At 36.2% G+C, this 16,578-nt stretch overlaps 1 protein-coding gene across 24 annotated transcripts in view; it reads left to right on the top strand.

The window, feature by feature from the left end:
- The window catches only part of cast (calpastatin), a 40,696-nt gene that overhangs the window by 14,750 nt on the left and 9,368 nt on the right, over nucleotides 1-16,578 (top strand). For 8 of the 24 annotated variants that reach the window (XM_089123492.1, XM_089123491.1, XM_089123486.1 and 5 more), the window contains 14 exons: nucleotides 6,922-6,984; nucleotides 8,571-8,720; nucleotides 9,085-9,204; nucleotides 9,582-9,686; nucleotides 10,743-10,787; nucleotides 10,894-10,989; nucleotides 11,860-11,940; nucleotides 13,571-13,621; nucleotides 14,530-14,613; nucleotides 15,237-15,314; nucleotides 15,391-15,504; nucleotides 15,635-15,742; nucleotides 16,138-16,254; nucleotides 16,430-16,528. In XM_089123492.1, the coding sequence (XP_088979618.1) occupies nucleotides 6,922-6,984; nucleotides 8,571-8,720; nucleotides 9,085-9,204; nucleotides 9,582-9,686; nucleotides 10,743-10,787; nucleotides 10,894-10,989; nucleotides 11,860-11,940; nucleotides 13,571-13,621; nucleotides 14,530-14,613; nucleotides 15,237-15,314; nucleotides 15,391-15,504; nucleotides 15,635-15,742; nucleotides 16,138-16,254; nucleotides 16,430-16,528 (1,311 nt within the window). Of the gene's footprint in view, nucleotides 1-1,245; nucleotides 1,411-6,921; nucleotides 6,985-8,570; nucleotides 8,721-9,084; nucleotides 9,205-9,581; nucleotides 9,687-10,742; nucleotides 10,788-10,893; nucleotides 10,990-11,859; nucleotides 11,941-13,570; nucleotides 13,622-14,529; nucleotides 14,614-15,236; nucleotides 15,315-15,390; nucleotides 15,505-15,634; nucleotides 15,743-16,137; nucleotides 16,255-16,429; nucleotides 16,529-16,578 lie in introns of those variants that run through there. The other 16 variants (XM_089123495.1, XM_089123496.1, XM_089123497.1 and 13 more) reach the window with 10 other exon arrangements.

The following is a 16,578-nucleotide window of genomic DNA, read 5'->3' as shown; positions in this document are numbered from 1 at the left end:
TATATATAAAATAAAATGTAATAATAATGTAAATATTGAAATTAAAAAGTTTATATGTATATAAAAGTATGTATTTAAATAAATACATTATTATTATTACATTATTTATTTTATATTACATGATTTTAACTGTACTTCCTATCTAGTAAAATGACACTCAAAACAAGCAACATACTCTAGCTTAATTAGCTTAATTAAGAATAATTATTTGATTTTGCATACAGTATTAAATGATTGAAGTGATGTAAGTGTAAGTGTGTGTACTTGCATTGTCCAATTATTTTGTTATTATCAATTCTCTTTATCACTTATGTTGATTGCTCAGCCAAATGTCTGTGTGCTTTTTTTAACTTCAGCCCTGAGGAATAAATTAGATTTTTTGAGTTTCAATAAATTTTTGATTTTTGATGTTTCAAAGTATCACAGTGATCAACTTGTTGAGGTTTAACTTTGCTTGATATGTGCACCAGAGGGCACTCTTCCTCCATAAATGTAGTAGCTGAGTTATGTTCTGTTAGGCGTTTGTAATCAAAATGGCATCCTGTCTGAACAAACAAACCAAAATTGCCTTTTGTTTTACCAGTAGGTGTATTTGAGGCCGCACAGTGGCTACGTAACTAAGCTATGTTCCTCTTGCATAAGCACTGGCACCGATTCTGCACCAAGTCCGAGCTTCCGTTTAAAGCAGGACTCATGACTCACCCAGTTGTTTTCCGTTCTCTGTCTTTGCTTCTTTCTGCTGTGCATTATTTCATTTTCTCTCTTTCTCTCTCTCTCTCTCTCTCTCTCTCTCTCTCTCTCTTCTTGTTCTGGGTGTGGCGGATTGACGTGCATGTGATGCCTTTCTCTCTTTCTCTGGGCTGATGGTAGGTTGTGCTGTTGAGATTCCTGAGCAATGAGTGTACTGGACAGACACACCCTGCCTGACAGGCATGGACTGGGAGGTTTGTGCCTGCAGCCCCGCACTGTGTCTTTTTCTTCACCGGCCTCTACAGAAAACTGCTTATCAGTCCAAACTGAGCCAGCAGTCGGCCTATCTTTGAAACCCATAACCACCACCCCCAACTCCAACTTCCTTAGTTGCATGGAAACAGTTTTGTTTATTTTTCCTGGCTTGCTGTGCATATGGGCGGAACTCTTCCTCTCTCGACCAATCAGAGCGCTTCTACAGCGCATTATGAGTTAGAGGGAGTGGCTTCAGCTGTTGAAATGCTGGAGTAGGAGGAGTTTGAGTCTTCTGGATTCACTGCTGGGCGTGCTTCTGTTAGTATATGCGTGTATGTATGCATGAAGGAATATATTTGGTATGTCTACATAGACATCAGACTGAGTAAATTGGAAGTTACTCTCTTTTAGACTGGATTACAGACGAAAGTGAAACAGGACACCCTCTTGGTTTTGTTACAGATGGTACGTATCTACAGCTCTTGCATTTGTGTCAGTGGTTTCCTGCCACTGTACCTGCCTATAGCTGAAGATTGTGCCAACTGCGCTGCAGTTCTTGGAAACTATTACCATTCTTTTGGCACGAAAGTGACTGCGCTTGTTTCATTGTCGTCTGATAGATTTAAAAGGTTTTTTTTCTTGCTAAATATCTGAACAGATTTTACTTTATCCAAACTAGAAGGAAATTGTATAAAACGCTGGTTTGGTTTGTTTATTAAGTTTGGTTTCGTTTACTGCGTTGGTTTATAGTTTAGAAGGTTTCAAGTTTGTGATAAGCAAGCTGCACACGTCAGACCGACAATGCTTACATTTTTTAGATGTGTATTACATCAATATGGCATTTTCATATTTTGTAACCTTCCATTTTGACTAGTGCTCATGGCAAGAAGTAAGATTTCATGTCTGGAAGCATTGCTGGATAAATAATGAATTTCATAATAGGCCTACAACAAGCGTGCTACACCCTGTCTGATTGGTTACAGATTTTGGTTGAAGGTGACAGCCAGATCAAATCTAGCATTGACAATCTAGCAAGTTTACTCTGGTCAGGGTTGCCAGGTCATCCCAAAAAAAAAAGTAGCCGAATGGCCAGGCGCAAGAACACAGTTACGCCATCTAAAAACAGGTTAAACCAACCATTTGCGTAGATTTTTTCTTCAGTTTTGCTGTAGTATACCATTCATAAATATGTATAGCCTATACATTGCAACTGGCCATTTAGTACATACTTGACTGCTTACAGGTAGCAACTTGTAGCCAGATTTACTAACAGCTTGTGTCAGAGACCATCTTTTGGAGCTACTGTCAAGATTTACTGAAGAAATGCAGTAAAAATTTGGCTTAGTTTTGTGGCGGCTGACCTTATTTCATATGCATTTGCTGCAGTTTCCCTTTCATATGCAAAATTTATGTGGAGAGTATTTAAATTGATAATGCGAGTTGATTTACTAAGGTTTGCACTAGTCAATTTGCAGGTATTTGCGCCATTATTTAACACCCAAAAAAAGCAGCTCTTGGTAGATTGCGTTGGTTATTATGGAAATGATCCGGCTGCGTCGCATCCTTTAATTTTTATGTCGTCAGTAGATCAAGCTCAGAACTTTCCACTCCCATTTCCATCTTTTTGGAATTACATTGAAACGCTAAGTAATTTGCCATGTTTAGTAAATCTGGCCCTGAAGACTTTTTCCAAAATGAACCTCATAATAATGTTATGCCAGTTGTAACATTTTAAAAAGCTAACATTTCAGTCATTAGCAGTCCCAAGTCTTGCATAATTCATCATATTTATCACTTCTTAAGTCCCAGAATTGACTGCAGTCACTTTACTAGTTAGTCTTGAAATACAATCTGCCCTGTGTGCTAGCAGCGCTACTGAACCTCTCATTATACCAGTGAAACCTGCCTATTCTTAAAAAAACAAAATAAAGCAAACATATCACCATTACCTCTTTTTTTTTTGTCAAAATACAGAAATGTTGTCATCATAGCAGTGATTACCTAATAGCAGGTCATTTTGACTGAGAAACAAAGCAGATATGTCATACAATGGATTGACTTCCTGAAATCACAGAGGGTACATATAAATGTATTATTGTGGTAATATGGGTGGAGACATGCATTAATCGTGAGTTTTGTTAAAGGATACAATCATTTCATGGGGAAACAACTGAAAAAGACCTAAAAACAGAAGGTTTTTCCTGTTCAAAAGTCCGGTTGGGGGAGTTATTGGGACGTAAGAAATATCAATGCTTGTAGTTTACTTACTATTTACAAATCAACTGTTGTTATGCTCTAAGGGTGTGTCTACAGATTCAATGTGTGACTCCACCAAATATGCTTCTTCAAAAGGATTGTATTGGGAGAGGGCAGTGGCTCGGAGGCTAAAACAGGTTGGAGAGGACCAACCGTTGCGTAGTTTGTACCTAACCCATCTTGCTTTCTTTGCCACATTCTCTAACACCTGCAAACGTGCTGTGGTTTCTGGGAGTTGTCAGATTTGGAGTGTGCTACTGGATGCGCATAGACATTGTAATGTGATGGACCCATGTGTGAAAGTTAGATTGTCCATCATGATATTGAGATGACAATGTGAGCTCATCATTTGACTGGACTGGACTCATGAGTCATGTGTGTGTGTTTTTGGGGGTGTTGGCATTGTCTATGACAATGACATCAGCTAAACCTACCGTAGACAATTTGAATCGTCATAGATTAGCATTTAAAAGAAAAATTATTTTGCATCGCTGATGTCATTATCATTTTGTGGTTGCATTAAGATCTGTGCTATATTTAGTTCTGTTTTTAAGTGCAGTGAGTCAGCATCGAATTTATTTTGGATCCTCTGCACACACAGTGTCCTATTAAATAGTACCTTCCTTGTGTTTACCCATATGTTTACCCATAATGCTTTTGTGTTTTTTATTGCGGAGCAAGCATAGTGTTTACCTGACTAAAAGCCACGTATCTAGGTGGCTTCTTGCACGCAATGTTTAGCTCTACACCCATGCTCATTTAAAACTGTACTCACACAATAGTTATCTTATGGGTTTCCACCTGTTTTGTTGTATTGTTGTTAAATGGGTTGGGTTATTAGGTTATCAGCCAAGTTTTTCCAAATGTGCTCTGCTATGCTTTGAAGAGTTTTGTCCATGTGATAAGAAAGAATTAGTGCTTTTTGGTGTTGTTGCTCAAGTATCTTTATTTAGTGGCACAGGGAAAGAACACTGAGGCTGCATTTACACTGCTCAATTCTGATTTGTTGCCTACATTTCATTTTAAAAGTGACTCTTATCTGATATCTGCATTTATACGCTTGGCAAAATGACTAACGGTAGACGTGGAGACCGGGAAAAGTTTAAAAGCATAAAAATGGCATGATTTGCAATGGATGCAGATGAAATGGATTTTTTCTTTGCACACCATCTTTAAATGTCAGTAAAACAAGGGGTTGAGCCTTCGTCCTCTATTCTGCCATTGAAAAAAGAGTCATGTGATCTTGGTTGGTGTCCACCTGAGTGGATGTCATTCACAACTCGCATTGTCTGGGGAATATCCGATCTGTACGCTTACATGGCAGATGCGCATATCCGATTCATATCAGGTTTATTTCCACATATGAGTGAGGCCTGTGCATGTGCTTTTTTCCTCCTTACTCATTCGTGGGTCATATCCGATCTGTGCCACATGGCAGGACAAATTGAAATTGGGTGACACTTGAACCATATCTAAATATAGCCTGAGTTGTGATGTACACTAAAGACATATCTTATTTGGGAGCAAATTTTTGACAGTCAAATTTCAGGACAATGGCTCTAACTTTTGCTTCAAAACTCCCTGTTAGCAGCTCATGGGACTGTCAGGGAGTTTTGAAGCAAAAACTGTGCTGCTGTTCTGGTTGAGATTTTGTGTCCGGCTCGTTTCATTTTCTTATTCGTCTTCCTATTCTCTTTTGCCATCATTTTCTGTCCTCCTTCTTGCCTGTCAGGGTTAAATAAAACATTATTTATTATAGTAATTAATATAATAATTATGAAAATATTATTGTTGTTGTTATTATAATTATATAACAGTAATAATATTTAGCATTGCAATTATAATAAGTATAATTATTAGGACTGTTCAAAGATTAATTGTGATTAATCGCATCCAAAATAAATAAAAGTTTGTGTTTAAATAATATATGTGTGTGTGCTGTGTATAATTGTTTTGTTTATATAAATACATATTCATGCATGTATATATTTGAGAATTATTTCCACATAAATACTGTATGTGTATATATATATATATATATATATATATATATATATATACAGTATATAAATAAATGCAAATATTATATTTATATATTAAATATAATATACTGTGAATATATATATATATATATATATATATATATATATATATACATATATATATATATATATACACACACAGTATATATATATGCTTTATATATGAATAACACATTTTCTTAAATATATACATGTATGTGTATGTGTGTGTATTTATATATACAAAATAATTATACACAGCACACACGCATATATTATGTAAACACAAACCTTTATTTTGGATGTGATTAATTAATCTTTGCACAGCTCAAATATATATATATATATATATATAGTTTGATTTTTACATCTAATAAATTGAACTTAATAAAAACTGTATAATGCTTGACTCTTTTTTATTATTATTATTTAAAATTATTTTATTAATAAGTATAAAGATTTAAATAATAGAAAAAGGAATTGGATTTAATTAAGCATTAGCAACATGAATAATAATAATTATTATTATTATTTGATATTATTATTTTAAAAATATATTATTATTCCTTAACAAATATATCCAATAAATTAAACAACTTTAAAAAATAAGAAAGAAGTGATCTTTGAAAATGTTTTTAAAAGGTTCCTCTGACCTGCCTTGACATCCATGGATCATGTTTTCTGTGAGTCAAAGGTCAAGTAGGTCAATGTGACACTATCATGAGATATGTTCACTGTAGAGTTATGTGGAACTGGATTTTGGACCAGAGTTATTTGGTGCAACATTCTATAAAAAGAAGTTTAGCGATAGACGAAATGTCCTGTCACTAATCACTTGCCGAGGTCACTGAGGAACGAAAACCTCAAATTTACATGGAAGAGCTTTAATCACATGAATAATGCTAATGTTTGACTGTAACGTCTCTGGTTCTTTCTATTTCATCATCAACAATCCTCCCTCTTTCAGTACATAACCTAAAACCTGCTGAGCTTGTTAGAAGACTTTAAGGCACATCGAAGCAGTAAATCTACATGCTGGGTGCTCCTTTTATTTCTCTTCCACCTAGAAGGTTTGTGGACAGAGAAACTGTAAAGGCCAAAAGAAAAGCAATCCATGAGCTGTCACCATTTTACCCCCAAGCAACTGTCACTATAATAAATAAATGGCACATCTGTGTTTAAAGGTTAATTTAAAGGTTTAGAGGACCACAAACAATAAATGGCTAGAAGTGGTTGCTGTGGATGGTGGTTTGGTGGTTAATAGTCTTCTTGTCTAGTACAAAAAAGCCCTTGTTCAAGATGCAATCTGTGAACTGGTAGAACTACTTAGTGCTTACTGTACATTAAAGATCAGTTAGGATTGTTATTGCTTCAGAGTTTCTCGTATTGCATCTGATTAGAAATGCACCTAAGCTACTTTTTTTGCTCGCACTTGAAATAATGCACACATATTTAAGTGTGTTTGACAATGTGTTCACTGGGTTTCTCTTCTCTCTGATTTAGCATGACCTTATGCTTTGCACTAGACTCATGATTTGCATGTGATTCTGGCAGTTTTTAATATAGCGAGGTCAGGGCAAGTCAGTTAATAGTGCAGTGCACTTATGCATGCAGCAATAATGCTATTTGTAATAGTGTAAATGCATTTCCTTCTCTCAGACACTCAACCGTCCTCTTTCTGTCTCTCTTCTCATTGCAGTCTCAGCACGTCACACCCACCTCAACATCTCAGGTCTCCTCAGCGAAACCTGCACAATTTGAGGTAAAAACCTTCATCCTTTTCAGGCATTTACTCCATTTATTCACATTAGCTCAATCATTTGTCTGACGCAAAGACTACACTCCACTCTACAACTTCATCAACCCATGACATCTACACTGGATATTGGTAGTCGTCTGCTTTTTACTCATTTGAAGTATGCAGGTATCTGTACTGTTCTGTTAGGGACGCTACTGTGTTTTTAAGAGGTGTGGTGTCGAGCTGGGAAAAGTCTTCCACCTATTCAGATAAACTGTTTATTGCTACTCACTATGTGTAACAAGCTTCTCTTTTTTTTGATGATCAAATGAAGGCTACTTGCCAGTACAAAAGTCCTCACCACAAAACTAGGGTGTTTTGGGTGGCTGTTGCTAGGTTGCTATGTGCTTGATTTAACATGCACCAACATTAAAAGCTACAAGAGGGCCTAAAATAGTTACTGCATAGAGATACTAATATAAAGAAGTATTTATACACTCCTTTGTTTGTATGGACCAACTTTGTTGGTTGATTTTGAGACTTTTTGGTTGTTTTAAATGTTTTATTTTTTCTTGTGGTTATTTGTTGCCTTTGGACAGAGCATGTTTCTATTTGGGATATTTGGCTGTGGCTGGACATGCTGTCTCCCTTGAGAGGCATCTGCTCTATGACTCACTTTCCTGAATCTAGTTACAGCTAAAGTTTGCTTTTGATTTACTTGGAATTGCTGTTTGTGTGATTGTTATAGGTATCACTCATTCCCAATATCACCTGGTTAACAAGTAACTCCTTAAGGCCCGTACACACCGGGACGAATATCAGCGCACGTTATTCGTCAGCGTTTTTCAACGCGTTTTTTGTGTTCACACCCAAGCGATTTTCGCTGGCGACGAGCCGAGTGAACATGCAAATTCATTCCCTGACATTAGATGGCGCCGATTTGCTCTGCAATACCACTCCATAACAGTTCTCTTTTCTCGAGACGTTTGTAGTCCCTGTCGCGTTTGTCATATAGTTCTTTATGTTCTAGCACCAACGAGAACAGCAGCTCTACATTCACCTTGCCTTGCATCTCATCTTCCTCGTAGGTGTAGACGGCGACGCGTAGATCTTCTATACCGTTGCATATGGGTGCTCGGCAAACCGTTTTGTGTTTGAGCACCTCCCAAGTTGTATTTTACTGTAACTTCAGAAGCTTTAAACACGTGAGCAAAAGCGCCAATCTCATTGGTCGGATAGTTTTTGACGTGGTGCGCCAAACTAAAAAAACGAACCCGGGGCGTTTTAAAAAAAAAAATGTCGCTTTTACGCGTCGGTGTGAACACTCACATTGGCGCCCTTTGTTTAGTCACGAGGCGTTAAACGTCGGCGAATAACGCGCGCGAAATTCATCCCGGTGTGAACAGGCCTTTAGACTGAAAAAAAAGATTACTAGCAAAACTAGTTGATACCAAGTGGATGCCATCCTGGCACAATTGAGCTGTGGTGCTCAAGCAGGAGGCGTAGGTTTGAATCTGTTCTGATACCATTGCCTCTCTCCCGAATAGTTTCCATCAATAACATGTGGAATAACATGATATATAATTGACATCCTCACATCTGCATTGTAGAAAGGACCTATGCAATCCTCTGCTGCTGTTAAACCCGGCACCAGCCCTGCAACCCCAGCAGCTTCTTCAGTAGCTCCATCTACTATGGGAGCTGCAGGCGTTGGAGGCTCTACCACCACTCAGAAAGCACCTTCTCAAGTCACACCACAGGTAGACACCATCCGTCTACTGGAATTATCGGACTTTGGGCTTGTTCACACCTTCCTCACGCTGGTTTTCATCAGGGTCATACTGTCTTTTTAACACCTAATCCTTTCTATCCTAATCAATCTTGCTTTCATTCTTGGTGAATACTACTAACACACTTTTGGGTTGTTTCTGGAAAACATCTGTAGGACCATTTGTTGCACAAACGCCTCTGTCTAATGGAGATGGTGCTTTTTGTTTGTTCTTTGGGACTCAACGCTGACCACATTCATGACTTTCTGGGTGCCGCCTATTGAAGCGTTATCTCATCTTCATACTTAAATGATATATAATGAATGAGTATCTCACTCCGGCATGCTGATTGCAGGCCACAGTCTCTAAACCCACACCTGCGTCTTCTTCTAAAGTCCCAACTACGAGCTCCGCTACTGGACCGACGGGTGGAACAGGAGTGAAGCCCACAGATCCTGTGAAAGACAAGGCCCAGGTACACCAATGCACATCATTCATTGGAGTCTCCTTATTCTTCTGCAAACATGACTTCATCGACATGCCGCTTATGATGTCCTCTTCTGCACACCATTTATTGCTGCTTTTACTTCAAGAATTCTCTTGAATGGATAATCCCACCTTAGCAATGTCTCATTCTCCTATCACCATGATGTTCATCTTTCAAACACATGTATAAGGAGTCGCATCATTGCACTCTTGAAAAGATATGACAAGAGGTCTTATCTTTCAGTTCTTTCTCTTTTCTTCCCTCTCTGGATTTGCTTTGGCTGCACAATTGCTTTATTTAATTTAGTATCATCATGTGAAAGTTGGTATTAATACTCGAATATGTGGGGCGTATTCTTCTGATAGAGTACAACCGTTCCTTCATCCAAACCGGGACCTGCTAAAGTGGATCCGGCTGTTGGGAAGCCCTCAGCCACTGCTGGTGCCCAAAAGCAAACAAGTGCCCAAAAGGTACTTATGGAATGACAGGATCATCAGGAGTGCATCAAAATTACGTCAACATTCTTATTTTAACCTCCAATTTTAATGCTAAAAGTGCAAAGAGATTTGTGCTCGAAAAGAAGAAACCACTATTTCTTATTGGAATTTAAAAGGGCCATTAGGGGAATCAGTTTTTTTTTCTTCAAATGATTAACAACTACCGTCTAGGTTTAGGCCCATGCATAAACTCATCTTAATGCATTTCAAAGCATCACAGAACATAACTTCGGGATGTAAAGCCACTCACGCTGGTCGAAATAGAACACATGTACACTACTATTTAAAAGTTTGAGGTCAGTAATATATTTTAATTGTCTCACCAGCGCTGCTTTTATTTGAACAAAAATCTCGTAAAATCACTAATATTGTGGAATATTATTCAAATTTAAAATGAGTCCATTAGGAAAACTTAGAAATCATATTAGATATCATTGGAATATGCTGATTTTCTGCTCAAGAAACATTTATTTTCATCAATGTTGAAAGTTGTGCTGCTTAATATTTGAGTGAAAACTATGATGACATTGTCGGGATTCTTTAGTGAATAGAACATTTATTTATTTGAAATAGAGTTCTGTCTCTACTTCAATTTAATGTGACCTGCTTGCTAAAAAACAGATATTACTTATAAAGAAAATTTTACTGACCCAAACCTTTTAACAGTAGCTATATAATGGAAAGATATCTATGAAAATAATTTTTTTCCCCAAGATTTTTGGCTAAAATTGGTATGAGTAGAGAAAGTGTATATTTTAGCTTCTGTGACTGGTCACCATTTCTTTTACTGCAGGTTTTGTAAAAATTGTAATAACTACTTTTTTCCCCATTTTAAATTATCATATACTTTATATATATACCATATACTTTATACCATGATGGAATATACCATACAGTTTGGTGAGAAACATATGGCCATCTTACTGTACATGGATGTGTTGTCAATTTATTGAATAATACCTTGAATGTTTCAGTAATGTAGCCAGTCCAGGTATGATAATAATAGAGTAATTTTGCTTTGTGCTGCAGGTGCAAGTGGAAGTGGGTCCTCCAGGAACTAAAGTCAGTACGGAGGTTAGTATGCATGCTAAGTTTATCTTTGTGGCTTTTTGTTGTGTGGTCATCAGATATTGTGTGTCTTAAAAACTTTCCAATGTGTTTATTTTTTATGTGTGTGTAGGATGTAGATCCGTTTGAGGCCCTGTCTGGCACTTTACCATCATCAAAACCTCTTGCTCCTAAAGTCCCAACATACACTGGACCAGAGGTCACAGAGGTAATGCATGGGTGTAGATATTTGACAGATGTCTATTTAAAACTTAAAAGGAAAGTTCACCTAAAAATGATATTCTGTCATCAGTTACTCTCACTCTCATGTCATTCCAAACCCATAAGAACTTTGTTGATCTTTGGAACACAAATGAAAATATTTTAAATGAAATCTAAGCGATTTCTGGCCCTCCAGTGAAAGTCTATTCACCCAAAATTCTTACTCTTGAAATCATTCATTAAGAGAATGTGAAAGAAATCCAAATAAACCAAGCTTCTGAAGAGACATGATCACTTTATATGATAAACAGATTTAATTTAGGCTTTTATTCACAAATAAATATTGATCAGCGAAGTGAGCAAACTGTTTAACCGAAGTTTAACCGAATTTGCTTGATGCTTGAGAACAATCCTCATTGGTTCTTGCAGAAGCTCAAACTTGCTGCGTAACACGAGAATGAACCTCATTGGTTCTCGCACGTCAAGCAAGCATGTTTGAGCTTCTGTTTACCAAATTTGAATATTATATGTATGTACATTCGCTGATCAATGTTTATATGTAAATAAAAGCCTAAATTAATTAATATGAATTTTTCACAATCTCTTTACAAATGTTTCAAGAGTTTTGAGTGAATACACATGTACTGGAGGCCCAAAAATCACTAAGATTTAATTTAAAATACTTCAAAATGCTTATTTGTGTTCGAAGATTAAAACGAAAGTCTTATGGGTTTAGAAAGGGTGAGTAATTGGGTGACCGAAATTTCATTTTGGGGGGAATTAACCCTTTAAGCAATTATCTTAGCATGTGTTTGTGAATGCTCCTGTATTTTGCTATATGTGTGTGTTTTCTAATGGAGTGTGTTGAATGTCTCAGCCAAATGTAAAACCAGAGACTGGTGTTTTGTGTGGTGTGAGAGATGACACACTTCCGCCCGGATACAGAAAGGAAGACATGGTCAGTTGGTGATCATGAAATATTCTTAACCTCTTTCTTTTTCTATTTCTTTCATCTTAAGCCTGGAACACAACACACCAAGCCGACGGTCGGCCGTCGGGCAGTTTTTGTGCGTCTTCTTGGTGTGTTCCGCACCGCCGGCTGAAATTGGACCTCGTCGTCTTTTTTACGGCCGATTCGACATCTTGAAAGAGTGAAAGAGGGAACTCTGATTGGCTGTTCAGCTTAGGGAATGAGTCAGTACACAAGAACAATAGCAAAACAGCGAGCAAAGAATTCAAAACAGTAAAGATAGAAGGCTGTTCTAATGTTACGTCATCTTACCTGAGTGTTCCTTGGCGAATATTTCAATATTAAAATGAGCGGAGTGGTATAAAAAAAAGCATTTTAGCAGGATTGATATTCAAAACGGTAAGCACTCGCTGCTTTGTTTACAGTACGTGTATCTGCAGCCTGCAGCGTCGGTTTCCCTTTTTGAATGACGAATATAGACTAATATATCTGCAGAAATAGACAGTTGGTTCATTTACACGCAGGCGCAGAATGCACATTATAGCTGACAGTCGCCTGTAGATCTCTCGGTGTGTTCAAGTTCAGCTTTTTACCCCGACGTGAGGCGACAACACAGTCGGCTTTCATTAGCGCTAGTTCGGCGTCGGCTTGGTGTGATTTGTAGTTAAAGGGATAGTTCAACCAAAAATTTAATGCTATTTCAAACCTGGATGATTTTCTTTCTTCCATTGAACACAAAATGAGGATTTAAAAAAAAAAAAAGTAGAAAAAAAAAGAAAAGTTTGGGCATACATTTTCAGACACTTACAATTAATGGGGACTGAGGCTTTCAACCTTCAAAATTGACAGAAAGGCACTAAAAAGAATAATAAAAGAAGCCTAAAGAAGCACTTGTGTGCTATATTCCACGTCTTCTTAAAGGGATAGTTCACTCAATCACTCATTCTCATGTTGTTCCAAACCCATATGACTTTTGTTCATGTTTGGAAGAGATTTCTGTCCCTCTATTGAAAGTCTATTCTCTTGAAACTCTGTCAGTACAAAACATTTTATAAAGAGATTGTTAAATAAATCCATATGAATCCATATGAATAAAGTAATTTAATCCAAGTCTTCTGAATAGACTTGATCGCTTTATCTGATGAACAGATTTAATTTAGGCTTTTATTCACAAAAACATTGATCAAATAAACATTGACACGAATTGACACGATCTCATTGGTTCTTGCGGATACTCGATTGTTTATCACAAATATCTTCATTTGGGTTCCGAAATGAACGAAAGTCTTATAGATTTGGAACATGATGGTGAGTGAATGATGACAGAATTTTCACCTTTGGGTGAACTATCTTTTTAAGCCATTCGATTAGCTTTTTTTGTTTTGTTTTTTGAGTGAACTGTTCCTTTAAAAATCATTCCTTCTCTCTCCCCACATTCCTGATTTGTTTCCCTTTTTATAATGCCTCTATCAGGCTTACTTTTTTATTATATCAATCTCACTGATGTTTAGAGTATGTTTCTGACTGTCTAATCCAAGCATTTGTTTTTAGAGGAGCATGTTTTTCAATCTTTTCTCAGTGGGTTTTGAGTCTAACCGGTGTTAATTTATATATTCAGGAAAAGAAAAAACCTACTGGAGTTCCTGAGAAGCCTAAAGATGTTCCCAAGGTAGGAGAGTTGCGGAGGCCTTTTACTGTCAGTGTATTGTTTTTAGCTTTTTTTCTTATCATGTGATTTTCATTCTTCTAGTTCACACAAGTTTGAAGTCTCCATTGTTTACTTGCCTATTCCCAGCACAACTTGATTGTTACTGTCCCATTCTTTCTGTCTTTGGGCCTAATGCACAATGCAACACATTTTATTGAGAAAATTAGCATAAACATGTTTTGTGTTCTTACCCTCAATATAATGCTGATTAGTTTGTAAAATTAAAAATGACAGTAAGTAATTAGCACAATACACACCCAAACCATGTCCATATAGGGTCTTATACATGTGTATGTATGTATATATTTAGTCTCTGTCTGTTTTTTAGTGCCAAATATTTAGCTTGATCTAAGGGTGTTGGCTAGCAAACAGAACCAAACACAAATTCATCACTCATTCACTTTAAGCACATTGTTGCTCAATCAGCTACAGTATAACACACACACACAACCTGTGCTGCATTTCACTTATTATACCATGACATAATGACATAACTTGGCATATGATATACCATATGCCAAGTTGTTTTGTAAATGACCATCGCCCACCCTTCAGTTCTCCGAATATTATCACATCTCACCATTTTGTACAGCTTTTCCCTCTGATTATTCAGCTGCTGGTTGTTTTATAAGTTAGTGTGTGAAAGCACGCAGTGTGTTGTTAATGTCGAACTCTTGGTATGCAGAGGGTGTGTCTGTACTTTTCCTGCCACGACACATGCTGTTTGTTATTCCCCTAAAATTTAGCTTGGGGTTCCCTCTAGTGGTCTTTTCTAGAATTACACTATTAATAAATTCTTTTTGACATTTTGTGCACAATCCTGTTTTTTATTTTTTATTTATTTACGTGTGCTTGTTTGTTTCTGAAAGCCTATGAGCACAGACGATGCACTGGAGTCCCTCTCGGTTGGGTTTGTGTCTTCAGCTCCAACTGTTCCTAAGAAGACAGATGTGGTGCGTAGCCTATTTTGACAACAGTTTGTTGTGTTTTTGCTTAAGTCAGGGGTTTTCAAAGTTTTTTAATGCCATACATAGACCCTCAGTTATGATAATCACCTTGTGAGGGAATTTTATTTTAATTAAAATATAAAGCCAGTTTTATTTTTATAGTCTTAGTCTTTTAAAAATGAAAGAAATATTATATGGACTATATTAGCAATTTTTTATTTGTAACTTAACTATAATATTTTTTTAATAGCTTAATATGTTGAATAATTTTTTTGGATTATTAATTTTAACATTTGTTTTAATAATAACTAAATACTAAGTTATAATATATCTTCTGCTATTATATTTTATTTGATAATTTTCTGTGTACCCTTGTATCATTTTGAAAATAGTTGCAAATGGAAAATATTTTCTTTTTCTTTTTTTTAACATAGTATTAATTTAAATTATTTTAATAACAACAAAAAAACATAAAAATTATCATTTTAGAATATTAGCATATTATATTATTAAATCATATTATTAAATCCCTGGCTTAAGTCATATCAGATCATTCGGATGTACATGCATAGTATTGACTTTATGCAAATGTTTTAATATTTTTTCGGTATTTACTGGCTGTTTTTCAGAAAACTGAAACAATAGGAGCAGTCGATGTGCAATCAGCTGGCATCTCCAACTTTGCTCCCCCTCCACCCTATCAGCCGGTAACAACATTTAAAACACTACGACAATAACATTAGCATGTCTAAAAGCTAAGCATGTCTCTGTCTCCTTGAGCAGAAACAACAGGCGACGTCTCAACCTGCTACTGTAACCAAGTCCCCCGCTCCACCGGCTGACAAGAAAGCCAAACTAGATATCCACACACAACCCACTAAACCAAAGACAGATGAAGTAAAGTCAAGTTCAACCCAATACTTTAATGAAATAATGGTCATTACATATTTGAAGAATTCAATATTTTAGATAATTCAATGTATTTTTATTCAAAATAAATTGAAATTGTGTCTATTTTCTATTCTAGTCAGACAACTCCATGTCGCTGGACGCTCTCAGCGCTTTGGGCGACACACTGGGCGCTCCAGAACCACCCAAAAAATTGCCTGAACTCAAACCTGGGCAGATTGTTGATGTAACAGTTCTGTTTATTATTTCATAATTCTTATTAGATTATTTAATTGTTTTTTATCAAAGCATTAGTATGGAGTATTTTTGTTTTGTTACTGTTTTATTAATATTTTGTATTAGCTTTTATTATATTATTAGTTTTTGTTTTCCATCTTAATTTTAGATACATTTTTAAACTTTTGTAATTTTATTAGTTTTTGTTTTATTTTTAAAATTTGTAAAAAAAAAGAAAAAAGAAATATATATATATATATATATATATATAATATTATATTTATATATATTTATATTTTTTTCAATGAACAGAATTGTTTTTAATAGTTTTATTAAATGATAGTAACCCTGTATAGAAGTACTCATTTTCTATATGTTTCTAAACATCTGCATATTTTTGAGCAGGAGAAGAAACTGACATCCGAGAAGGGTGTTCGTCTCGGGGAGAGAGACGACACACTCCCACCAGGTTACAGATTCTCAGAGGAAGAGCTCAAGAAATATCCTGCTCCTAAAAAAGAGGTCAGACATAGAATACAATCTACAAAAGATTTCAAATCTGTGTCGTCTCTTATTCTTCTTCAATTCATTGAGAATGTTTACTTATGTGAGGAGAAATGGGTTGTATTAATGGTATGTTGTGATTGGCTGTTGTCACTGGATGCTGTGTTCTGATTGGTGGATCTCTCTCTCTTAGCCCTCACTGAACACAGATGATGCACTGGACATGCTTTCTGAAGGTTTCACGACCCCTGCGGCAGCACCTGTTGTTAAGGCCCCCGTTCCTCCTGCACAGGTAATCATTTATAATCATTTAATTACAACATTACATTATGTAATGCTTAT

Source organism: Pimephales promelas, chromosome 19 (genome assembly GCF_988280905.1).
Source record: "Pimephales promelas chromosome 19, fPimPro1.hap1.1, whole genome shotgun sequence".
In the NCBI taxonomy this organism is placed as follows: Eukaryota; Metazoa; Chordata; class Actinopteri; order Cypriniformes; family Leuciscidae; genus Pimephales; species Pimephales promelas.
The sequence above is the reverse complement of the archived record's forward strand: the minus strand, read 5'-3'. Positions and strand labels throughout refer to the sequence as shown.